The sequence below is a fragment of the Conger conger genome, chromosome 3, assembly GCF_963514075.1.
Source record: "Conger conger chromosome 3, fConCon1.1, whole genome shotgun sequence".
NCBI lineage: Eukaryota > Metazoa > Chordata > Actinopteri > Anguilliformes > Congridae > Conger > Conger conger.
In genome coordinates, this window is record NC_083762.1 from 24,378,941 (window position 1) to 24,405,356 (window position 26,416).

The following is a 26,416-nucleotide window of genomic DNA, read 5'->3' on the forward strand; positions in this document are numbered from 1 at the left end:
GCCCGTGACCTCTGTTTCAGTACACGTCAGCGCTGACTCACGACGCTATCCTGGTGATCGCGGAGGCCTTCCGCTACCTGCGGAGGCAGAGGGTGGACGTGTCCAGGCGTGGCAGTGCCGGGGACTGCCTGGCTAACCCCGCGGTACCCTGGAGCCAGGGCATCGACATTGAGCGAGCACTCAAAATGGTAGGAGTGACAGCTCTACCCCAACACACACCAATACACACTGACAAATTCATATCCTTTTGCATCACTGCAATGTTAACAGAACACATCAAAGGCTGTCCTCTAACATACCTCACACAATTCCTGTCCCCCTAATATTGTCAGTATTGATTTTGATACGGTTCCAAACAACAAAACCCAGATTATTTTTCTGTGTGTGCGTGCGTGTGTATGTGTGCGTGCCTGTGTGTGTGTGCATGTGTGTGCGTGCTCGCGTGTGTGTGCGCGTGCGCGTGTGTGTGTGTATGTTATTACTTTTCTCTGTGTTGCTACACGGCAGGTCCAAGTACAAGGTATGACAGGGAATATCCAGTTTGACAGCTTTGGTCGAAGATCGAACTACACGGTGGATGTGTATGAGATGAAAACAGGCGGACCGCGGAAGGTAAGCAGGCGAGAGAAGTTGACTGTCCGCACCAGAGTAAGAGTGCCTTTCAATTAAAAGCTGACCGTGGCCTCACAGCAAACACTCTCTGTCCTGTCCTTGTGTCAGAATACATATCCTTGAAGAGACAGGCTTAACAAATACAATTTTACCTGTTTTTATTCTGCTTCACATTTGATTTTGTTTTGATTCTCTAGCCCTGTAAAAACAGAAAATTGCTTGTTGATGTAGCCACATTCGCCTTCCGCTGTAAAATGTTTTCCACGGAGCGGCTGCCATCTTACAGCCCCGCTGATTATCGGCATGGAAACTGAAACGGCTCAATCCCTTTTCCCTGTGGAATCTGTACAGGAGGCAGGCTTGTGCTTTTGGCTCTATCTCCGCCTTTGTTTGCAAACTAGAATAGTCTCCTTTTCATTTTTAATTAGACAATTTATCTACTTTTAAATAAATAATATGTCATACAGAGTAATTTGAGGACACTTGCCTTACAAAAACCAACTAAAAAAAGCTAGATTTTAGTACACAAATAATTTAATTATAATTTTACTGCAAAAGTATTCTCCTGTAGATGTGTTCAATTTGACTGGACAGCATTGTCCATTGGCACTTGTGTTATGCAGTGTTATGGATTACGAGTTAGCATCTCAGTCACAATGTCCAGCCTCTCAGTCAGTGTGTTGTCCATTGGCAGTACTGGTATGTAGAGTAATGGATTATGAGTTAGCATCTCAGTCCCAATGTCCAGCCTCTCAGTCAGCGTGTATTGCCATTCAGTGGAGGATTGTGTGAGGAGGAGGTGCAGTTGCTGTCAGCTGTGATGCATGAGGTGTGCAGTTTTCCCGCTGTTCACCTGAGGCACCGCCAGCTCATGCCAACTTAGCGATCCGCCACTCTCCACTGCAGGGCTCTGTGAGATGGATGTGATCCACAGTGCATTCTGGGTAAAGGGCCCAGTACCCCATGTGTGCCTAGTGTCCTGCCTAGAGTGCAAAGGGGTCCAACAGGGCACGAGTTGGAAAAGAACCAAAGCCTCGAAGAAAAGAGTCTTTTATTATTCAATATTTTCATTCATATTTGATGTCGATGTTCCACTTGCAGTGTTGGATGGACGTGCTATGTGTACCTGAAATGGGTTGGTATAAAACAGAACTTGAGTATGCTAGGACGGTTTAGTGACATGTATTATTTAATAATAGAAAATATAATAATTCCTTGCATTTATATATCGCTTTTCTCATGCTCAAAGCACTTTGCTGTGATGAGGGGGAAACTCGCCTCAACTGCCACCAATGTGTAGCACCCAGCTGGGTGATACAACGGCGGCCATTTTGCGTCAGAAAACTCACCACACACCAGGTGGAGAGGGAGAGAACAATTGCGCTGAAAGGGCTGTTTACTTTCAGGGAGGAGCCAGGCTGAGTTAGGAACAGCATCAAAGAGTTGTTGTCACGCAGTGCCATACCGCTGCTTCTTGCTAAAAGTGGGGATCATGCACACAGAGATGAAAATGACTCGAGGCAGGGATTTTTTTGCAAACAGCGCGAGAGAACCGCCAGGGGCTCATGGCACTTAAAACAGCCCTCCCGTCCATGCGCAAGGTCAGCAGTGGAGAACGCGGCACCGTTCAGTGCCTTGGCTACATCCTCCGAATGTCTTAAAGGCATACCGGGGAGGAAGGGAGATGTTCAAGGCTGCTCTGCTGAGTGCAGTTCCACAGACTGTTCCTCACCCTGGTCTGACCCCGCATTTCTACCTCCACACTGAGGGAGGAGGAGAGAAAAAAAGAAATGACTAAATGGCATAAAATACATAGTAAAATGTCGATTGTGTCGATAATAACGATTGTGTTTGTCCACTTTCAGATCGGGTACTGGAACGAATTTGAAAGATTCGTTTATATTATGGATCAGCAGGTCACCAATGAGTCGTCATCAGTGGAAAACCGAACAATTGTGGTCACTACTATTATGGTACACTTCCCATGCAGTTTTAAACGTGTCACTATAATTCTGCCACTCAAGGTCAAGGTGTTGACTCCAAGACTCAGACATTCTGTCCTGGGCGGGTAGAAAAAAAATGCTTTTTGTGTTGCTTTCCACCCACTCACTACACTTTGAAACAGTCGGTTCACGAGTGTTTTAACTGTATCCGTGTGGGTGACAAAGCATTTTGATTTTGTATACCTCAGTGGCCTGTTGTAGCAGTGACATCACAATAACGGCATTTGGTAACGGTAACGGTACCATTTTCTCCATCAAATAAAACCATACCGTGTATACGTAAGTAAACATCAAGTCTCCTCATCAAGTAAATGGTCAATGACATGGGATTGATCAAACAAGCAAGTGACGACTGACAAAAGCGCAATGGTTTTTCTGAGGCAAAGCAAAATAACTAGCATTTGCGGGAGGGATTGAATAAGCTGAGAAACCTGACACTTTGGTCTCTTGTTTCTACAGCATCTCCTTGCTCAAATCTATTTTGCATTGTCAACAGGAGTTCTGTTCTGAAGTATGACCTCTGTGCTGATATTCGATATCCAGTCAGATATCCTTTAGTCACTGATACCTAATATCCACTGATATCCCATATGTGTAAAAATATCCAATATTGGTCAGTTGGGAGAGTGGAGTGTCAGCAGAGGTAAAATGTTAAATGACATTGTCCTCCTGTCACCACTCAATGGATACTCTTAAAAGAAAAATGGGCTTGTGTAAATGTGTCATTCTTCAAGCGTAATAAACATAATTGTGATTTCACCTGCAAGCCCAGAAAACAAAACATCCTACTGTACGGTATCAGTTTTATTATAAACATGAACTGAAAAGTAATGCGTAGTGTCTTGAAAACTCAAGGCGTTCGCTGCAGATGACCCAGTTCTGCCTGCACAGTTCCTTTAAGAGCAGATGTGCACATCTGAGGCTTTTCAAAAGCTCTCCTAGATTCCCATCAATGAAGTAACACGAGTACAGCTAATTAGCTGGGATTGTTGGCGGAACAGAGGAGTAAAAGGATACATTCAGCACAGAACAAACAGACCATTGCTTTTCCCACTGGCATCCTAACTGTCCCTGGCTCCTGTGGGGCATGTCTCCTTCTCTGTCAGCGATCCTTTTGTTCAGCAACAGTGATGTTATCATTTTTGAAGAGCTGCACCTAGCATTTGAAATGAGAACAGCACGCAGTACTTTCCCAGCATATTATGTATGCCTTACAGAAGTTTTCTTTTTTGAGTATGATGAGTTGTATTATTATTATTGTTATTATTTGTACTTTTTTTAGTTGGAATGATGCAGCTTCCCTGCTCATTGATGCAATGTGCTTGACGATGATGAGAATTATTCTGGCATTTCCTAATCCCGCTCTCTAGTCACTGCCATTTACTTTATGAGATGGAAGGTCTTCCCTGGGCCTGTACAAAGCAAATGCAACACCCCCCCTCCCTCCAACACCCAGACATCCACTACAACCACCCCCTCCCCCCATGACAGAAGTTGAAGCACATGAGATGGATCTGTGGAAGAGCTCCTACTCAGTCCCTACACAATATGGACAGAAAACGCCTTCCTATTGGCTCTGCACCCTGGTGTAAAATCTAGCTACCACCAGCTTGAAATACCATCTACTAGCTGTTTCAAAACATAGCTTCAGCTGGTTAAACCATATTGAGTATAGAGCTGGTCTAACTGGTCAACCGGCTACCAGCTGTTTCAAAACGTAGCTTGAGCTGGTGAAAACGTTGAGTGTAGAGCTGGTCTAACTGGTCAACCAGCTACCAGCTGTTAGCTGTACAACCTAGTTTGAGCAGTTTTTTTCAGCAGGGCAGTGTGGCAATGGGACTTTGTTGCATTTGTCTTTGAATCAGGTAGAGCACCCAAGGGGGATGTGTAGCGTGTGACGTGGGGCGTCCCCCCCCACCTCACCCCCCTCACCAGACGGGTGCTGTCGTGCAGTGGGTTGTCTGAGCATGCTGGCATGGGACTGCTCATGGTTTCGGGGGGGGGGGGGGGGGGGGGGCTTGGATCTTCTGCGGTCGGGGTAGCTCTTAAACACATGACGATAAACGGGCCTGTGTTTGATTAACAGGAAGCTCCGTACGTGATGTACAAGAAAAACCACATGCACCTGGAAGGCAACGAAAAGTATGAAGGCTACTGTGTCGATTTAGCTTCTGAGATCGCGAAACACGTGGGCATCAAATACAAACTGTCTATTGTTATGGACGGAAAATATGGCGCCAGAGACCCTGAGACCAAGACCTGGAACGGGATGGTTGGTGAACTGGTGTATGGGGTAAGTGCTCATTGCACTCTTTTTTAACTCCATTAAACTGCAAGGTCTTTGTTTTACTCTGTCTTTTGGGGCACGGTTTCATTCATGGCTAGAAGATTGGAATATCGTTCAAAGAAGTCCCTCTGGGTAGATCAGCAGCAGCAACACTGCAGCATTTTCACATTGACCATATTTGACCCTTTGAATTGAGACACGAGTGAAAGAGAGAAATGAAAATGGTACATTTTTGTGTTAAATGTTAAGTACTCCATTACAAAATGAGAACAGCTAGTTAATTTGAGACCTGAGAATTACAAGGTTCTAACTGACATTTTTGACAAAAATGAGTTAGTGTCATGAATATGTTGCTTATAGGGCACTAAATATGTGACGTTTTACGCAAAAATACTGTTTAAAAGTATGCAAATGCAAAATTTAAAAGGCCGTGTACGTTTGGGTCTCATTCACTTTGGAATCTCTGAAGCTCAATATGTCAAAACCACTCAGAATGCAGATAGAACCATCTAATTCTAAGGTCATGAATTTTAGAAATCAAGTGGCCAGCATGTTCCGTAGATTGAAAATGATATCTTGCACACCTGAGTTGTGGCTTTGTCACAGGTGCTTTAAGAGAAGACATATTCAAATTGGAATTTGGTAAATACTCAGTGAGGGCTCTTTTTCTATGTTGACAAGGTGCAGTGGAAAATGACATTCTGTTGTGGGACGGTGCGGGGTTGAAATTGTCGAAAGTGTTCAGTCTCCGTAAACACCTTGAAGTCCACCGAAATGATTGCCACGTTTCTGCTCTGCGCGGCTGTGGCTCGCACAGCGTATCCAAAATGCATGAGGGTTTGGTTTTCTCATCTGTTCAATTTCCTTAACCATCAGCAGGAGAGATTGCCTGGTCTGATGCGCTAACGGTCAAAAATGATCCTCAAAATGGAACCGTCTGCTCCCTGCCCCATAACGAGAAAAATATCCGCCATCAGCCAGCCCAGCTTGGCTCCAAACACAATTTGTATTTTCACAGCCGGGCAGGAGAAATGGTGCCTATTGCTTTTGACCTTTTGACCAGCAAATTAATTTGATTTTAGTTGTCTTTTTAAAGGTCGTGTCTGAAAGCGGCCTTTATTGCCTTATTAAAGTCAATATCGATTGAGCCTTTTTGAACACCTTGTCAGGATTAAGCAGTCACAACAACACGCACACACACACGCACACACACAAACCATACGCACACAATTCGGTATGTGTGTGTATCGCTGCAGTAGAAACAGCAATCAGCCCTTCACTTCTTATTTTCTCATTTGGAATTTTCTGAGTAAAGTTAACCTTGTGAAAGCACACTTTGTCTGAGTATTGTTTGGCTCTGCAATATATAAGGCCAGAAATGAGTGTCCTTCACGAATGAATGTCTGAAGAGAAAGGCTTGCTTTTGTTAAACCGTATACAGTACATATTTGCTGCAGTCACGTTTTCCTGTAATTATACCAGTTCTTTATTTCTTCTCTTCCACACACAAGTAAACAAATTATTCCTCTCTCGCATGGACGTGCTTTGGTAACATGCCACGAGAGAGACGTGAAAGAAGAAAAAGAAGAGGGGGAGAGAGAGAATGCAGAGGCTGAGTTCACAGAGAACGAGTTCAGAGGCTTGGCAGGAAAAGTGTAATGCAAATGATAAAGTAGCCATTTTATGGCATGAATGTGGCCTGATGCAGAGAAACAGCACAGGGTTGTTGACAGATGCCTGTATTCTGCTTCCAAAGTAATCATTTAGTAGGCTGTAATTTAAATCACAGGCATTTCATTGGTGGGGAAAAAAATTGCATGTATATATTTCTCTCCCGAGAATCGAGAGTTAGAAAGATGATCATCTCCAATTATTCATATTCCTCGTACGAGCTTTGAGGCACCTTTCTGCATTACCAATAAATCATTTAGACCTTTAATTAGCTATTTATATGCAAATTGTGCAATGCTATATTGAGACTATGGGAGCAAGAGTGGCGTTTGATTTTGACGTAAAAAGAAATCAAGATTTTGTAATGGGTTCTCCTGCAGTTTTGGTTTTTTACATCCATACTGAGAGTTTGTTTCCAATTAAAAATGATACCAGTCTCCAGCCTCTAGTTTCACATTGAGGAAGATTTAGAGGGGTGGGATTGTGGTGAGCACAGAGGATATATTCAGTGCTACATCAACACTTACAGAGTACATATGGTCCCTATTGGGTCATAATGTGGTCCCCATTGTTAGTGAGTTTAACAGTGGACATTTTACGGTGTATGAATCACAGGTTATGATGTTGTAACATGCATTTCAATTCAATTCAATCCACTTTTATTTGTAAAGCACATTTCAGACTGTCACAAAGACGCTTTACAGAGTAACAAAAGAGAAGAAAGGGGGAAATACCAGCCCTGAGTCCCCAGATACCTCTAGCGGATGAGGTAAAAAAAACTCCCTAGAAGGGAGAATAACCCTCAAACTGTGGCCGAGATGTCTCCCAGAAATCTCGGGAGGATCCCGGCAATAGAGGGGCAGTCCTCCGCTGGGCTTGTATCTTTAGTTTCAACATTCTGTGTATGTTTTATTACATGCTGTGTAAGTCAACAACCAGGTTCTGCATGAAAGGGGGCAGAGTATGAGGGTCCTTTCTGCTGCTGGCCACCAATGCCCTCGGACAGATTAGCAAGATGAAAGCTGAGGCCAAACATAGCATTTCTGTCTACGCTTCTCTTAATTGTGTCAGAGTTGCGTTCTTATTGATTTTCCCCTAACAAAATCTGGAATCTTGTTTTGAATCTTGGTACACCATAGGTAATTGCTTGAAGGTAATAGGTGCTTTAAATGAATCAATGTTTGGAAACAAAGTGTGCAGCAGTTTTCTTCTTTCACTTTTCAAGTGTTTTCTTTAGTTTGACAAAAAGTTTGTGAATTGCAGTTTCTGTTAGTTTTTTCTCTGCTTGAAGACACTTCTGTGTATTGACATCATTGATGGAACCTCATTAGTTATATTTACTATTACAGCTACAGAATATCATTGTAAGGAACACATACTTCCAATGTAACAATATTTCTCAGGCACAATATACAACCTGCTGAACTATCAATTTTAAAGTTTTACATTTTTTGATTATCTTCCTCAAAACAATAACCTTTTCCGAAATGAATGTTTCGGTAAAGGTTATCGTTTCAGAACATCTTTGGAAAAGTATGAAAAATGCCAAATAGGAAGCCTTAATTAATGTTATTTCTTGTTTCCAGAGGGCAGATATAGCAGTAGCACCACTGACTATAACGCTGGTTCGAGAGGAAGTTATAGACTTTTCCAAGCCCTTCATGAGCCTGGGGATCTCAATCATGATCAAGAAGCCACAGAAGTCCAAACCAGGAGTGTTCTCCTTCTTGGACCCCTTGGCCTACGAAATCTGGATGTGCATCGTGTTCGCCTACATCGGAGTCAGTGTAGTCCTGTTTCTGGTCAGCCGCTTCAGTCCTTACGAATGGCACCTGGACGACAACGATGAAGCGAAAGACCCACAAACACCACCAGACCCGCCGAACGACTTCGGGATCTTTAACAGCCTCTGGTTCTCCCTGGGGGCCTTCATGCAACAGGGATGCGATATTTCGCCCAGGTTGGTTTCGTCTCTTGCTTCCGTCTGCAAATCTCGCGTGACCATCACAATCTGTTTATCCCTGTTTATCCTTACCTTTGACCAGCTACTCCATTCTACAACATATCAAATTTTTGTCGCTTTACGCTAATTTTCACCAAACTTAACTTGGTTAAAACCATTATAGCCAAGACCACTTGAAATGTAGAGCGGTGTTGTTTTTTTCTGCCAGAAAATGCCTTTGTCTGATCTTTTCTGTTGTCTATCTGGTTTCATGTTCATCTTGATTGGCATATATGCTACAGTTACGGTGGAAGGAGATCAAAAGCTGAATTGTAATAGTGCACTTCCATCAGAGCAACTTAAATAACCAAGTGGCTTCATTATGATTCTATCTATCCCCCACTACAGTCATTTTTGAATCCCCTCTTTCATTTTGCTGCTTCATCACTCATTCCATCTGTTCCCCTGTCACCATCATGGCCTCGTCCTGCCTAGCTTTCCAGACACCTGAGAGGAGAAGTCATTGTTCTTGTCAGACGGGCGGATGCTGCTTAATTAGAGCCCCTTTGTGGCTCGGTTTGTCATAGATCACTCCTGTGTAAGTTCCTTTCTGCTCTTCCATAGAGGTAATCACTGGCAGAGCCATGGAGAGGTCTCTAGATGAATTAGAAGCTCATGAATATGGTGATGAATCCAAAGATGAAATGAATGAAGTGAATAATTGCTGGATTTTGCTATGCTCGGCAAGTGGTTTTGGTGTCTGTTAAATAAATGTATGTGTGTATGTACTGTAGTGTACAGGTTTGTTCCCACTAGGAATGATGTCCCTCTGATATTATTATTATTATTATTATTATTATTATTATTATTATTATTACTTGTCAAGGGTGTATTTCTGCCTTTCGCCCAGTGCATGCTGGGATATGACCCAGCACCCTGACTATAATAATCAGGCTAGATAATGGATGGACAGTTGGACAAATTATTATTATTATTATCAAGAATAATATTTTTGCAGACACCATTATTGATAGTGATTGACAAAACAGTAGGTAATGAAAAAACAATGTCCAACAAAGTCTATACGTTTGGGGCTGCAGGTGGCATGTCCTGATAAAGCACTGGTTTTCAGTGTAGCGATGAGCCCTCAAGCATGGCCTGGAACCATGACCATCTCAGAGCCCTTTTTGCCTGAAGGCTCCATAAGTGACTGCAGCATTGCCCTGGGACGAGAGGTTCCAGTCAGCAGGACTGCTCATTTCTCATCATGCAAACGCAACAGGTCTGGTCCATCAAGCAGTTACAGCCAGTGAAAATTATAGGCATGTGCAAAATATACCGAGGGAGTATTTCTGTCACTCAGAAGGGAGTCGCTCTCAGAGAGGAGAGCTGTTTCTCCAAGCGGCTTGTAAGAAAGGCCTGAGGCACATTAGTAAAGGATTGTTTAACCGATAGACACCTGTAAGATTTAGCTCCGGCTTTACTTATTGGCGTAGATATTCATACATCGTGCAGTCATACAAAGTTCCAACAGTGAAGGTTAAATAGATAGTTTTAAAGTAAACGATAAACCGGCTTTTGTGGGTCATAAAACCACAAATCCAAGTTTACTCCCATAAATGTGAAATAGCTTTGTAATAAAGACAACTCAGGGCTATTACCTGGGGAAAACTAGCCAATAGTTTCTCTAATAATAATGCTTTAATGTGAACCTCAGGGAAGGTGATTTGTTGAGTCAAGTACCCACAAAGCAAATAGCTTTTGTTTTGTACATCCAATTGTTTTTCCTGGTTTTTATTTTCACGCAGAACAAACAACTTTATTTTCCTGATGAAAATTATTTTAGACCACTGAAGCCTAGAGGATGACTTCCCATTTTAGTTTGTTTCTGTTTAAGGCTGTTATTCGCTTAATACCGTGATAAGGTAATGACCATGTTATGATTTTAATTCATGTATATTGCATCCAAAGGTGCAAACGGACAATCCAGAAATGAACAATTGCTGTGATTTTCACAGGCGTTTGCAAAAGGAAAACTAAAGAACAAATTACCTTAGGTCATTTGTTAGCACCTTAAAATTGCTTCCCTTGCTTTGTTCTTATTTCCATTAGCACCTAGCAAAAACAATGCATATGGAACGTTTTCAGTGTTAAGTTGCAATAAAAGACCAGCTATTTTTAATCTCAACAATGAAACAAACAATTAAAAAAGGTTTAAGCCAATATATTCCTTCAATAACATATGACCAGTGGGACCCATGACTATTGAGTCAAGGGCTGGAGTCAAAAGTCCAATCCAACTGTGAACTTTGGTCCCAAAGCTAATTGCCGATTATGCACTGAAAGCATATCCCCTTTACTAGAAAGAGATGCTCTATAAGATATTTTTAATCTTTCAAAGGCTTTAAAACTAGCCTTTATTTTCTTGAATATTATAACTTTCTGACCTGTCAGAAGTACTCGTGAGAATTTTGTACCTACTGCTTGGTTATGTTTCACAGGAAAGTACTGAGAAATAGTGTTGGAAGTATATCCTAGTTTCAGAGTGATTTTTGTGTGAGCCAGGTCTGGAGCTGAAAAAGCTCTGGGTGTAATTTTCTTGGGGGTGTTGCTTTCCAAATTAAACAGTGACAGTTCTTAAAAAACCTTGAAAAAATGTTAATCCCAGAACATCATGTAAATGTCATGGACCGTATGCAAATATTCCACTGATTTTAATACTGGAAATTAATCTATCCCAGTCCCTATTCAGAGAATATAAAATTTATTATTTCATACCTTTTTTACCTCTTTTACAACCTGCAAAATTTCAATCTTTCTTGCTCACTAGCGATGTAATAAATGTAATTTACTATCAAGTCTAGCAATGTCAACGTGCTGACATTGCTAACAAATTGGTTTGCTCACTGTCTTTCTTGATCTGCTATGTAGAAATGTAATTTGTAACTGCTATTCACTGGCGGTGGAATAACATTTTAAAATATATTTCACCTGCAATTCAATCTTCAAAGTAGACCAGTTTCATTGGGCTATGTATCTGCAGCAGAAATAAAAGTAATCATTGAAAAGGAAACTAATAAGAATTGTCACTTATTTGACAGACTAAAGACTAAAACAGATTTTTAAAAGTATTCATCCCAGACGCACAAAATGAGAGAATTGTGAGGACACCACCCGTTTTGATGCACTCACACGTAGAGTTAAAGCAAAGTCTAACAATCAGTATCACAGTGCAGCTGCATTGCCTGTCGCCAGGCCTGTTAAATGCTCATTGATTGCTCTATTGAACAGCATCATATGTGGCCTGAGGATTGAACACTGGTGCTAATTGCTCCTCTGTGCTGTGCTGTACGACATCAGTGTTAATGCAGCTCTCTTCATCTCACTGCTCCCCCCCCCCCCCCCCAATGCTTCTCCCAGGTCCTTGTCAGGGAGAATAGTGGGAGGTGTCTGGTGGTTCTTCACTCTCATCATCATCTCATCCTACACGGCTAACCTGGCAGCCTTCCTGACTGTGGAAAGAATGGTCTCGCCCATCGAGAGCGCTGAGGATCTTGCCAAGCAAACCGAGATCGCCTACGGAACCTTGGACTCAGGCTCCACCAAAGAGTTCTTTAGAGTGAGTGCCAGCTTCTCTTGTGCCTAAACAACCATTCTGTGAATAATCAGGAGAGCTTTACAGAATGGTTATCTCTTCACATGCATATTTAGAAAGAGCGAAAGTTGTAATTTAGGATGGAATCCAGGGAAATGGTTCTGTTGGACAAGCCAACCAGATAATAGGCATATGGCCTTTAAAGGGAAGATTTTGAAATCTTTGATTCATTCTAACTGGGCACTTTTCCTGGATGCAATTTTTTCTTTTGACAGCCTTTTGATGCAAAAAGTGCATTTTGTATCTTTTATGCATGTGCAGAATGGAATGATTGTGGTTTACTTCTTTGTGTTTGAACCATGCATATTCCTAGCATCCGAGTTGATAAATGTTAAACCAAACCTTTTCACGCTGCTCCCAGGCTCATCCAGCTTAGTGCAGCGATGCACCCCATGATAAGGAATCAAATCCGGAGAGCAGGGGCTTAGGAGGGGTGGGGGGGGGGGTGGGGGGGTGCAGGAGGGAGACATGTAGTCACCAATGTTGGAAGCAAGGAACAATAATGGGATAGTAATGGGATATTTTGCATTATTTTACCTTTACTTTGGAGAACTGTTTGACTGTACCACAATAAGTGGTCCTCTGCAAGTAACCCTTAGCCTTGTAATTCACTTGTTGTAGGTTAGAATTTACCTCTAGCCTTTAATCAAAGTTCTCTAAAAATGAGCATTTAATGTGTACCATCAGTGTCCATCTCAGTCCTATGCTGCTGCCTGTCCATCACACGTTCAATGGCATCTCAAAGGGTGACTTAATTGGTCAATGTGGCACTGGGAACAGGAAGGAGGGTTGATGTTGCCAGGGTGTCGCCCACATCATTGCGAAATGGCAGCTCCTCTGGCTAACATGCCGGTCATCGGGTTGCTCCAGCTGGTGGACTGGGGCATGTAATGTAATGACATGGCAGCTGGCTGAAAGCAATTCAGAGGACATGTGTGCTAGTGCGTGCCCTTCTACACTGTCAGAGGACAAAGGAGCGGGCCTAAATTCACAATTGGGCTTTCTAATTTGGGCAATAAAATGAGGACAAGAAGCATTTGAAAAATTACCATTCCATTTCATGTGTCAGAAAGCTACTAAAATACCAGCGAGAAGCTGGAATAGCAGAGGCATGCAAATCAGCACACATAACCTTTAACAGGAGCAGAAGACTATGTAGGTGCTTTGTCTGTATTGTGCTGGGTCAAATGCATGGAGAGACTTGGGTCTTCTTTGATCCCTGTGCATCCTGCATGGCTGTGGACAAAGTTTTCTTGCAAAGCACTAACATAAATGAAGGTGCCAGATCAGTGGCATGCGTATGTAAAACATGTGCACCTGAGCTGCGTTCAAGATGGTAAACATTACCTAACGTTCGCAAACGTATTCAAACTTTTATTCCACAAACTTTAGTTAAAGTTAGCTAACAATTTGAAAAGGTTAGCTAAATTTAACTAAAGTAATATTTTACTTTAGTTAATGTAATATTTGGTCTTACCCTAAAAAATACATCACAGGTAAGCAACGAATCAGCTAGCTGGCATTGTTAGATCTAAGTCGCATTCATTTGTATTCAAAATGCGTCAGTGGTGAACTAAATGGAATGTTAATTTAAAATCATTCAACAGTAACTGTTTGCTGCAAACATAGTTCGCCGTGAACGTTCACCGCCTTGAGAACGTAAGGTGTGAAATCCTGATGTAATGAGGCTGTGCAATAGGGATAATGATGTGGGTGAGTAAGTGTCTCTGAGTGACTGAAAGGAAGTTTTCCTCAAAGCTTGCCATCTTCCTTTCGCAAACAAAGCATAATTATATGAATGGATGAGGCCTGATAAATTGAACCTTTTGAGAATTCATCCTGTAGGTCACAGCCGAAAGCAGTGTGTTCATTGCAGAGGGACAGGCATTGCAATTAATAAATACGTCTGTCTTCCTAGAGCGGTCACTCTACTGGTCAATGTACGAGTATTGCCCCAAGTCTTCATATTCTAGGACAGTTTAACCCTGGATGTTGTGTCTGAAGGACATCAAACTTGGATAGAAATGAGTCACTGCAGGTGATGTGCAAAATTAATTTTTAAAAAGCCTCAGTCGCAGCTGTTCCTGATGAATTTGAAATGTCAATTAATGATTTGTTTGGCTGGCTGACATGCACTGTTTTCCTGTGTAGTCAAAGGTTTGCTGCAGAGGTAATTGGGAGGAGGTTAGGGACTTGCAAATTTCAAATATACAACATAATGAGTGTCCTAGTTACACTCTCAGCCTTCAAATTGGAAATGACATGAGCGAGCTGCTATTCCAGGGGACTTTTAATTAAAACTGTAGATGGCTGACGAGGAGGAAAAAAATACTGATTAATAGGGGTTCAAGTTCTATTCTAAATCTGTTCTTCGGGAAAGAAATTCCACTTTAATTAGACCTGTATGCCATAAAGCAGCTGGAATGTTGAAATCAGGGATCGTGTTTGTCTTCTTAAGTGAAATATGTCCTAATCTTTGGCATTATCATGATTAAATATTATCGCTGTTTCTGTAGTGCTTTACAGTGTGAGTCTTTGAGAGGATTATGGGCTGTTGTGATCGGTTGGGAAAATTGTTTGTGTCCAGCCTAAAAAACAAATTTGGATATTACGCTTATATTCCATATTCAATCTCCATTTCTATGTTTTGACACTAAATAAAAGTACCCTTTTATAATTTGCATGTATCCTCCTGTTTGTAGTGCACGGTGAAAATATCCACGTTTCTTTAATTCTGAACGATCATTTGGATGCGAGTCATTGTAATGCGTAGCGCTCTCAGGTTCTGTAATTGCCCATTCTGCATTTGGTTCAGGTAAGTGAGCCTTCTCCTGCTGTCTGGATATATGCTTGAATAGCATAGGGATGTTTCCCATTGTGTCAGAGGAAGCCCCACGCCAGAACACAGCTGCCGCCGCTGTGCTCACACATATGGCCGCCTGCTTTTCCACATGGCGGGTTCTGGTCTCATTCGGTGGAGATTTAACACTCCTTCGCGCACGCACTGACATATGAAATTAGTGATGGAGCACAGGGCGTGAAGTCTCGTGGAACGACAGCACTTCAGACGCCGCGAACGGAGCGGCAGTTTAGATGTCAGATGTTGACAGCAGAGATACAGAATGAGTCAACACATCTGCTTTTTAAAATGGTGATAATAGATAATGGTACAAATTAGAGGGTTTGACAATGTTAAACATATTAAATGTTTTAACCAGTTCTATACCGCTGACATATGGAATCTGTTTTTCACAAGATATGCAATAACTGACATAGATTTGATGAAACTCTGAACATTATAGCATCTCATACCTAAACCTACTTCACACAATTGAGTTGTCAATATGTGTTGCCTGAAACAACAGTGAAGTGCTCATAAATTTGACTCCTTCAAGCAGAAATGATAATATCTCAAACCATATTGTTGGTCCCAGTCAAAATGGCTCTGGAACACATTTGGACTGTGGAATGTGTTAATTATTTTCAGCCAACTTAAAACACTTGTTCTTTTTGTGTGTGTTTGTGTGTAAAGAACTGAAAAATCAAGAGGCTGTTTGAAGACCTCAGTTGCCAGGGAACACTGCTAGGAAACACTGCACTAGGGTACACAGTGCTGCTATAAAAATGAGCTATTTAATATGACCCAGTATATGAATTCAATTTACTGTGAGCGTTCACCTGTCATAGCACATTAATGTAATTTAGAAGTGGTGAGCACATGAGCAACCCCTCTTCAGGCTTAGATACGGATCACAAGACAGACTTCATCCACTCATCTGCCTCCTAAAATGTAGCCTTCAAAATCATTCTTAAAGGCAAAGTATAAACCTTGGCTGTGACATAATGAGTAATCTTTGGATTTCAGGCTTGCCGAAGCTTATGCGTAGAAGGATCATACTGCTGGCATTTAAAGGGCTGGCGGCAGCATTTTGTACGGTTTCTGCGTGACAGTGCAGTCTTTCACAAAGGCAGCTCTCAGTGCCTCTCGCCGACCTGCGTTAAATCAGTGCGGTCACCGTCTCTGTCCTTCACCCCACAGCCGTCCGGAGTGACAGCTCCTCGTCAGCCCAACTCCCCCGTGCCTTTCCCTGCCCCGGCCCAGCTGACAGATCTCTTCCGCGATAGAAACGCAGGCTGTGCTTCCACATCTGTCACCCCACCTCCACGGAGGGATCAAAAGAGCGCCCTCCGCTCGGTCTTCTCTTACCTGTGTGCGTTCACTGGAGGAGTTGAATAACATATAAAAATATATGCGCAGTAAATACGCAGTATCAGCCAGAATGTGCAGGAGCGTGAAAGTACGAGGGAAAAAAACCTACTCTCAGCCAGGGAAGGAGCTAGCCTGTCACACATGGTGAAAGTGAGTCCACACATAACAAGATGCAATGCATTTCAACATCAACTCTGATTTTAATATACATTCAGTGAGCAATTTATTAGGTAGACCTGTGCACCAGCTTGTTAATGCAAATATTTAATTAGCCAATCATGTGCATAAAAGCATGCAGATGCGGTCAAGAGGTTCAGCCGTTGTTCAGACCAAATGTCAGAATAAGGAAAGAATGTGATCTAAGTTACTGTGACCAAGGAATAATTGTTGGTGCCAGACAGGGTGATTTGAGTATCTCAGAAACTGCTGAGATAACCACACAGTACAACAGTGGTAGGCAGAAGAGCGTCTCTGAACTCACAACACATGAAAAAGTGGATACAACAGCAGAATAAAAAATAAGAAATAAGTCTAATAAATACCTCATGAAGTGCTCACTGAGTGTATATATACATACTGTATATATTATATGTTTTTAATGCAGATGATACACAGTGTAACTTGTCAACATTCATTAAACTCTGTTCTTCATGAATTAGGCCTAAGTCAGTGTCTATACTTGGGAACACAGGGAGCCCATGGCTGACCATATGGGTGCACCTTACTCACAGAAGCACTAACTCCGCTTCAGTTTTCAGCTTTTCAGGATGGTACTTTTCCTTTTTAATGAAAAACAAAGGAGCAAAATTCAAAAGATGTTGATGTTAAATTAACTGGCTCCAATGATTTGATCATGAAAATGTACAGTTTTTTTGTGTCCACCCACATACAGCCTACACAGTTCCTACAGTACAGTATATCACCCTGTGTTTGTTTGGGTCAGTAGATGCCCAGGCATTGTAAGGTCATACTGAGATTAAGCAGCAAGCAGATGGAAATCTTTTTTTTTTTTTGACAGCAAATGCACGCAAGAGACCGTTATAAACGGCTATATTCACGATGCGGTTCTTTGTCTGCGAAATGAAAGAATATATCCATAAACAGTTGGTGAATATGCATATGAGACGACAGCATTCTTTTCTTGGCTCAGTGATAGTTTGAGCAGTGTGACCTTTAGGATGGTAAATGGGGATTAGTAGAAGGCAGTTTACATGAAGGCTTGCTCAGAACAGAGGGCCTGTTTTTCTTACTGTCAAATGTCTCACCTTCTCTTGTTTACCTTTGACTTTTGGATCTTTCTTTTAAAAAGAAGAATCCTTGATAAATCAGGCTTATTACATTTTGCAGTAATGTGTGCAGTTTAAATCTTCAATTAAAATTTTGCATTAACCTCATGTGAAGTTAAATCCACTTAAGGGTTTAACCGAAGTGACTTTCTTCTTTACATGTTAATCCACTTCTTTTTAGGGGAATAGTGTCTGGCAACCATTTCATTAGTCAAAGAAAGTCACTTTTACTGTAGCATTGCAAAGCTAATATGATGGGCCAATGTGATTATTTAGGAATAATCTTTAGAAAGACACAGTGACATAGTATACAATGGTCTATCATTCTTACTGATGGTTACCTGTTCTCCGGTTATGTCATCATCAGCAGGAATAGCAATTAACCGGGATTGGTTGGTGTGCGGGTTTTTTTGCATTGATTCCTTTTTCCACATCACAATTTTCAATGACTTTGGTAACAGGATATACTGCTTGAAAGCATTAAAACTCATGGTTCCACCTGTGTAACCTATATTAAAATGCCATTACTTTAGCAACAAAGTACCTTTTTTTGTAATATGTGGGTGCCATGGATTCTCTGCACATTGGAAATCCACATACTACAGGAAATATGGTAATGTCAGTTGGGCCTTTGTTTTTCACAGCAAAGGTCCAGTGAATCAAGTGGTTTCTCATTCTAAAAACGTGCTAACTCAGAGAAACAATAAAATGTCCATTGCTTAGAATTTCTCTGGAGGAATTATCATTTTTGTTTGTTTTGCTGTTGCAAAGTTATACAAAAGTACTATCTACTGTATTAAAATGCATTATCCTACATTTTGTATAGGCACTCTAGAACACAGTGAGTTCATGTATGAGCCTCTCTGACCAGTAGCCGTACTGCAATTGCTAAGTATAGATGTTCTCCCTACCCATGCACAATCAATTACAGCATAAGTTGCATAACTTGTCCTGCAATTAACCAGCTATGTGCATGTTATTGAAGAAATGACTGATATATTTTAGATTATGACGTTACATTTCCAATGGTGTATAGTTTGTTAGCCTTGCAGTAAATAACAAAATATTGTCTTATTTGTTGTGGCTGTGGCTCCATTGTGTTTCAAACTGCATCAGCCACAGCCACAGTAATCTGTATCCACTCAAAAACAGAAAAGCTTTCTGTTTCACTGTGTTTGGGCTTTTATAACATTGTTTAAGTAATATCTAGAGTAATTCTGACTCTTGGAAAATAAACCCCAATGGGTTACCTATCAGAAGAGAACATAATTATGCCAGTATTCAAAAGGGTTCAAGAATTGTAACCATTTTATTTTGGGTATGTCGTTTTCAAGCTTGTGTTAAGAAAAGGGGCAATACTTCAGGGGTTAATACACAACCAAGGTGAATAAACAATTGGCTGAATTTTCTCTCAATGAGTATTTCCATTATTAAATATAATAGATTTCTAGTCCTGTCGATTGTCTCACAATCATAGATTTGAATGCAAACAAAAATATATATTTTTAGGATGGAAGGCATTGTCAGTTAGTTTTGGCAAAATGGTATGAAGAAGCCTTTTACAATAAAGATAAGACCCTCTGTGCAAAAACAGGATGTCTGACAAAAGCACTGACAGGTTGTTCTGGAACAGAAATACACTGCAAATGCAAGCGGTCTCTTCTGAAGGCCTTGTCTAACCTCAGAACAGCTGAATTGACAAAGAGAGGGGAGTTTAATGGATTCATGTACTGCGGCCGGCTGCCCATGTATTGGTATTCTGAGCGTGTTTGTATTCAGTGCGAAAGTCTGACCAAGTTGCAACTTTGAATCAGCTTGACCAAGATCGAGACTGCAAACGGTAAACAGGGCGCATGCATATTTATCCCCAAGGTAAACGCAGACTGTGATGGGTTTGGGGGATATGCCTATTTCAATTTACGGAGGGAGTGAAGAAAGCACAAATGCAACTTTTCTTGTTTAAACAATGAGGAGGCAAAGGAAACAGGGTCATTTATATGGACTGGGAGTTGAATGTGTGAGTATGGAGAGGGCAGTTTCTGTGAAGCCTGCTTTCTCACGTACATTTAGTGAGAAACACGTTAACAGAACAGAACTTCATTAGCATGTCCAGGACAATTTGAAGATATCTTGAGCAGAGGTCTTTGGTAGTTCTTGGCATATGGGACCCAGCAGTTATCTGCATTTATTTTTATGCATGGTACGTTAGTGTTGCTACTGATATCCATTTTTATGATTCACTATCAGGACACAAACGCATTCAAAATATTCACTGAGTAAACAATAGTCATTCTGTTCAGAATGAAAATGTGTATGCCCTGCATGTTGCTCTATGCAGTAACAGGCTTTCAGTGTCAACTCATTGGATCACTTCGTTTTATTATTTTGTATTTTGTGCAAGAGCCATTGTGGTGAGTGGAATGTTAACTGGAACAATGAATATGCTGCCAGTGCCACCCCTGTCCATATGATTTCTTGAACAATGTATAAAACAAAAGGTTGCTCCACCTAGTCTCCAAAAACCGATTACATTTCAGTGTTATTTGATTTCAGAATCTTTTTGAATGGGCAGACCTGGTATATGATTGGCTTAGACTGCCCTTGTCCCTCCCCCTGCCATTGTAATACCAATGAGCCATCACCTGGTTGTGCAGCACAGCCTATCGGTGCAGTTGCTAAACACAAGAAGGACAGATTAGCCATCGCTTTGAGAGAAATACAGAAACCTGTCCTGTAAAGTGGATGCTCGAGGGCCACTCACCCACTCACAATCTGCGGCTGAGTCAGAGCTGTGGGAGCGCATGGAGGACTGCGAGCGCACGAAAATAACACTCCACAGGTGAAGTGGCGTGATTACACCTCGCTCGTTCCGGCTCTACTGTCCATTGCGTTTCACTGCTTATTACATGTTTGCAGTCGGCTCGTATGTATGGGTTCACTTGTGCTAATGGTTATGGGAGATAAAGAGATGAAGGCAAAATAGAGCCTCATCCACACAAAGTGATATGGGCTGTCAGGGCCGTGAGCCGGGGGAAATGGTGCAGTAAACTTTGTCTTTTGCCAGTTGCCTACATTCCACTCATCATAGTTATTGCCGTGTAGTATATCACAGCTTTGACACGTGTGCCGTAGTGGTGTGTTTGCAGAGGCCATTAGCGAACCGACAGTGTGTTTTGGCAAAGGGATTGATGCTTCCAGAGACAGTCCCCCCCCCCCCCCCCCCCCCAAAAAAAAACACACACACACACACACATCTATACGTGTGTACACACACCATATGTGTACGTAAACACGCTGACACACTGGCCCACACAAGGATTTACACGTACATTAGACACTAGAATGCATGTACACGTATACACACATACGCATAAAGGTATGCAAGTGCACCCGCCCCCGCCCCCGCACAATCAAACACAAAGAGCGGAGAGGGAGGGGGGACGGCGACTCATTAGACTCACAAGCATTTATCATCATCGCACCGCGAGACACTGCGCAGATCAATACAAGCGCTCTCCAGATCCTCTCACTCTCCCTCTCTCCGTGTCTCTTCTCAGGACAGCCACAACACTGGATAACTGTGACAAATTGGGACTCCCCACAAAGCCCGCTTTGCTAAGTGACTGCGGTATAGCATCTATTTCCCCTCCGCCGTAGTACCGCCATGTACAGTTGCAATGGACTGTACTACAGCTGTTCTGCTTTAGCGATTGACCTTGGTATTATGCCTCGGTTCTATCTGCGTTCTGAGTGGTTTTGAGATATTGAGCTTCAAAGATATAAAAGTGAGTGGGCTCCATGCAAATACAACCTTTTATATTTAGCTTTTTTTCATACTTTTATACTGTATTTTTGTGTAAAACATCACACATGTATTTAGTGCCCTATAAACAACATATTTACTAAAATCTTTTTATTTTATTTTTATGTCTTATCTTAAAATCACTTGCAAATGAAACAGTCATGCATAGAACATAGAACATTTTTAAGCCAACAGGTAATAGATGTTAAGGTTTATTATTTTAAAACCAGCTTGACATGGCTACTATCTGTTCTGGAGGTATCTGTAGTTATGGGTGCAGAGGTCTTTTCTGTGGAGCTGAGGGTTCTTGATGAGTTCTGCGGGATCCTCCATAAGAAATGATGGCAGCAGATTTTTTGTATTTGTATTTTGTGGATTGTGGGTGTGGGGGAGCCGCAGGGCTCCTGCCGGCTTGCGGTATTGACTTTATAAAGCACTGAGGCAGCGCAATTTCTGTCAGGAGTAATCAATTCTTAAATCCATTCATTTCTGCTCATTTAGCCAATAGATCCTGCTCCCTGCAAAATAATCCTTCATACCTGTGTCCTTCTCAATAATTATTCAGCATGCAGTGATAAAAATACAAGTTTTAAACAAGCTCTGATCAGCTTTAATTCAAATTATAGACAAAAACAATTTACATTTATTGTGCTGAATCATGTGTAACAAAACACTTTATTTAACACTCTATTCAGCCCACTGGATTGTCTCATAGCTCCTGATTGGTTGTGACTGACGGTTGCTAAGATTTTATTGGAGCACGTACATCCAAGCAGATGTATTTGGTTATTAACCACTCAACTCTCAGTGGTAAAATTCAGTTCAGCTACTCGTATTTGTGTGCAAAAATGATCAAATGTAAATTACAGATCATCTATCATTCTCTATAGCTCATAATCCATGTGAATAATATTGCATTCATAAATCTTTATGCACAGAGGGTTTGGAAAGGAGGCACAGAGTATTTAATGGATAATAGGCACTGTGTGACTTTGTACAATGAGGAAATATGCCTCACATATCAACTAATTATTGTAAATACTGGATTATAAAGATTAATATTTAGAGGCATCCATAAGGAATATCCTAGGAACGTTGTTTTAATAAGTCACTTTGCTTTTGTATTATATCTCCTATCCACGTTTTCTTAGCATAGCAGACTGTATATGCATACAAATGTACCGCGGTATATTTTACAGGAGCAATCCTGGTTTAGCATTGTACTCCTGGGATAGACATCACTGTTATACCCTGGATTCAAACTAGCAATCATTAGATTATACACATTATAAGCATTTGTTAACAGAAGCTGGAAATAATAATAAATATTATGACAGTAAGTCTTAAAAATTAAATTAAGACAGGGTGGTAAACAGTAAGTTACTCATGAATTTATATATATGCTTCCACTGGAAATTCCACTGGTTTCCTGCCCCCATCTAATCCTGGTCATGCATCCAGCAATGGAGGCCACTTTGGAAGTGTTTCTGGTGCCTAAAATAGAAGTATGAAGGATAGACCGAATTCTTCAATCGCCACAGGAAAATTAAATATTTTTTACAATTCATGCGTGATAATGCACAAATCAAAATTGTGTTGAGCAGTGACTGGGAGACGCCATGTGAAAAGCTCTTGAAGCTAGTCAAAGCTAATCTGCTGCAGAGAGGCCACTTGGAGTCTGCTTTTCTCTCTGCCTTTTTCTCTACAAGGAGAATGATTTTGCGGCTAATATTAGCATCTTCTCCAAGTTTCAGAAAAAAAATCCATCAAAATGTTAATTTCTGACTGAAGCTCTCTGTGTACTTGGAGTTGAAAGCAGCGCTGCCCTACTTCAGAGGGGTCTACTGGTCCTTATATTATGGACTTTGGGGGTGGGGAGGACTACAGAGTAGGAGCCAGATTAACACCAGTTTAGTCTCCCCAATGAGACCCTCTCAGAAGCTGTACAGATATAACATCAAACGACACACTTACTTCCCAATCAGAAGAGGAGTTTTTGAATGAATTGACTGAGGGGAGACGTCCCTTAGCCAGTGAGTTCTCTGGGCCATTTTTACTCTCAGGTGTCCAACTTGTGGGAAATATGAACGTAACAAGAAGGTTGGGATAAGAAATTGCCTTTGTACCCAATGTCCAAGATTCTCGTTTCTGATCGTCCCAGGAACCATTTAGCTGTATAAATGGATATACACTTAAAAAAATGTAAGCAATGAAAGCCACCTTGCTTGAGGGCTTCTGCCATGAAAACAAATAGTACCGTGTAGCACCTGCAGTCAGACTAAACCCAGAGCCTATTGGCAGTTGGCAATGGACCCAGTAATCCAACGTATACACCCTTTGAGAATTTATTTGTGTTATTGTGTGTTTACGCTCTCATGGTCCGGGACTTTCCAACCTGCTTTGCCATTCGTTAATCTGAAATGTGAAAGCACCAATGGCAAAATAAATATATGGACATTGAAGATTTTAATAGAAGCTTATTATAGATACTGTCCTTTCGCTTCCGTCGGCTTTTTGTGCTTATCCCAGTATCAGTGCAATTATGTTCTCCCGCCCCCTCGCCACCCCCTCTCTTTCTCTCCCAGTCCTGCTCTTTCTTTTCTTTGATGCCTGTTCAGTTGTTTTCCCCCCATCTCCTTCTTTACACTCCGTAATCTCTTCTTTTAATTAAAGGAAATGGACACAGTGTAGTGGAGATGATTTAAAGACCACGTTGTGTGCGATTCATCCACTGTAATTGGCTCTTTTTTCCTCTAGCAAAGCACCTTACTTTGGTTCACTGTTCATTACATCTGATTCACTCAATATTTTATTTTTTTAAATTTTCATATTGAGTGCGTGGCATTACGAACTGAGCACCAGAGTGCAAAGATACTTTACTGGTGAACACATTACCAGGAAAAATACGTACGTAACATATTTTAGAGAAAAAAAATCACCGAAGTGGCTCAAAGTGTCTCGTTACTTAAATGCTGCCCATTTAGTCCAGATATCATCGCTAATGGATATAATGAAAGAGTTACACTTCTTTATTCTATTGAGCGTATTAATGTTCTTGGTTCTGTATTCAATGAATGGGCTTCTTACCTTAAAAACCCCCATTTCGGTCATTGTGTGGGAAACCATTGTGGAGTGATACAGAAGGGTGCAGAATAAGAAATATGAGTATATATATATATCATCAATTACCTATCAGTGTTCAGGTTAGGTTATTGGGGGAATGTCAGGGTCTGTCAGGTCATAATAGCCAACTCATATTTGTAAAAACAAACTGGGTCCAGCAAAACAGTCTCCACTGAATTACCAGATAAATCAGGTCCCATAATGTGAGGTAATGACCAGCTGACTCTTTTTTTTTTAATAGGACAAGGCCTCATAGAGGCAGACTGTGACTCCTTATTAAGAACAACTAGCTTGCTCAGGGGACTGGACTGGTGACTGCAATGGTGCTCTGGCTGTAGTTTGAGAAAAATGAAACTCAGGCAGGGTATATATCTGGGTCATAGGGGACAGGTGTTGAACCAGAGGCTAAAAGATAACTTTAGAGTCTAGATTTAAAGATGAAAACAGTGTCTGCTTCCCGTTTGATCTTAGGAAGGTAATTCCAATTTACTCACAGGTTGTGTAAAACCACGGCTGAGGGTTTTAAGGTTAAACACTTTGGGCGCAGTAAGATATCCCATACATTGTGAGCATTGGGCTTTATAGGATAGTAGCAATGGTTACCTTTGGACAGTACACAGGTATAAAGAAATACCTGCATCATTGCAATGCCCAGCTAAACACAGTGCATTCGTGTACTTCACAATACTGTATAGATATGGATGAGGAAGCTTTCCTCCACTTGCCGTGTTCTTGGACTATTTGAAGATATCGAGCATTGAAGATATCTATAAATATTTCAAGATTTATTAAGGTGTATTAGATGCCTTAATATTATTTTATCAAGGCTCTCTTCCAGAAACATTGTGATTGTGAAGTACAGGATCACTGCCGACTCTAAATATGAAGTACAGTGTGAAGGCAGCGTGATCTTTGATACATAATCGTATTCCTCTTTCTCCTTCTCTCCCTGATGCAGCGCTCAAAAATAGCCGTATATGAAAAAATGTGGTCGTACATGAAATCCGCAGAGCCCTCTGTCTTTGCCAAGACCACACCTGACGGGGTCGCCCGGGTACGGAAGTCGAAGGGCAAGTTCGCCTTCCTACTGGAGTCGACCATGAACGAGTACATTGAGCAGCGGAAGCCATGCGATACCATGAAAGTTGGCGGAAATCTGGACTCTAAAGGCTACGGTGTGGCCACACCCAAGGGCTCAGCATTAAGGTGGGTGGAATAATATAACAATATCCTCTATGTTGTTATAGTGTTCCACCTACCCTGATGTCTCCTGTTGTCATTTCCCCTTTCCCTCCTTCCGTTCTATTTCATTTGACCCTTTTCCCCCTTTTTTATTTCTGAGTGGGACATCGAGAGGTAATGGTGATATGTCTGTTTTTTATCATGGCTTGGGATATCCAAGCCTGAATTCTTAATTCTGAATTCATTCTGTTAATGAGTGTTCTACGTGTCTGCATTCCCCTTACCTATAAGAGTAGTGCGTATCTGGTGACTAGACTTAAGTGAACATCCATTTCACGTTGACGTCTCTGCCTCCCTCCCCCCCCCTTCCCCCGTTCCTTTTTTCCTTTCCCTTGTCTTTCCTTCCGAACCCATGTGTCGTCCTTCCTGACTGTGTGTGTTGTCACTTTTAATTTAACAGTCCAACGGTTTTTCAATTTAACTTGTGAGAGCTGCGCTGTCACTTGTGACGAATGTTAATTGCATGGTGTTTGTTGTTGATACTTTTCTTCTCAATGACGAGTGTCCCCATCCCGCACACTTCAGCCCCGAGCAACGTAACCCTCCATGCCACCTTTCCAATATTTGAACTTTCTTTGCTGTA

At 41.5% G+C, this 26,416-nt stretch overlaps 1 protein-coding gene across 3 annotated transcripts in view; it reads left to right on the forward strand.

The window, feature by feature from the left end:
* Window positions 1-26,416, forward strand: part of gria3b (glutamate receptor, ionotropic, AMPA 3b) — a 126,811-nt gene that overhangs the window by 90,115 nt on the left and 10,280 nt on the right. For all 3 annotated transcript variants that reach the window (XM_061233553.1, XM_061233551.1, XM_061233552.1), the window contains exons 7-13: window positions 21-188; window positions 508-612; window positions 2,478-2,585; window positions 4,702-4,908; window positions 8,160-8,533; window positions 11,936-12,134; window positions 25,550-25,797. In XM_061233553.1, coding sequence (XP_061089537.1) covers window positions 21-188; window positions 508-612; window positions 2,478-2,585; window positions 4,702-4,908; window positions 8,160-8,533; window positions 11,936-12,134; window positions 25,550-25,797 — 1,409 coding nt within the window. The remainder of the gene's footprint in view (window positions 1-20; window positions 189-507; window positions 613-2,477; window positions 2,586-4,701; window positions 4,909-8,159; window positions 8,534-11,935; window positions 12,135-25,549; window positions 25,798-26,416) is intronic.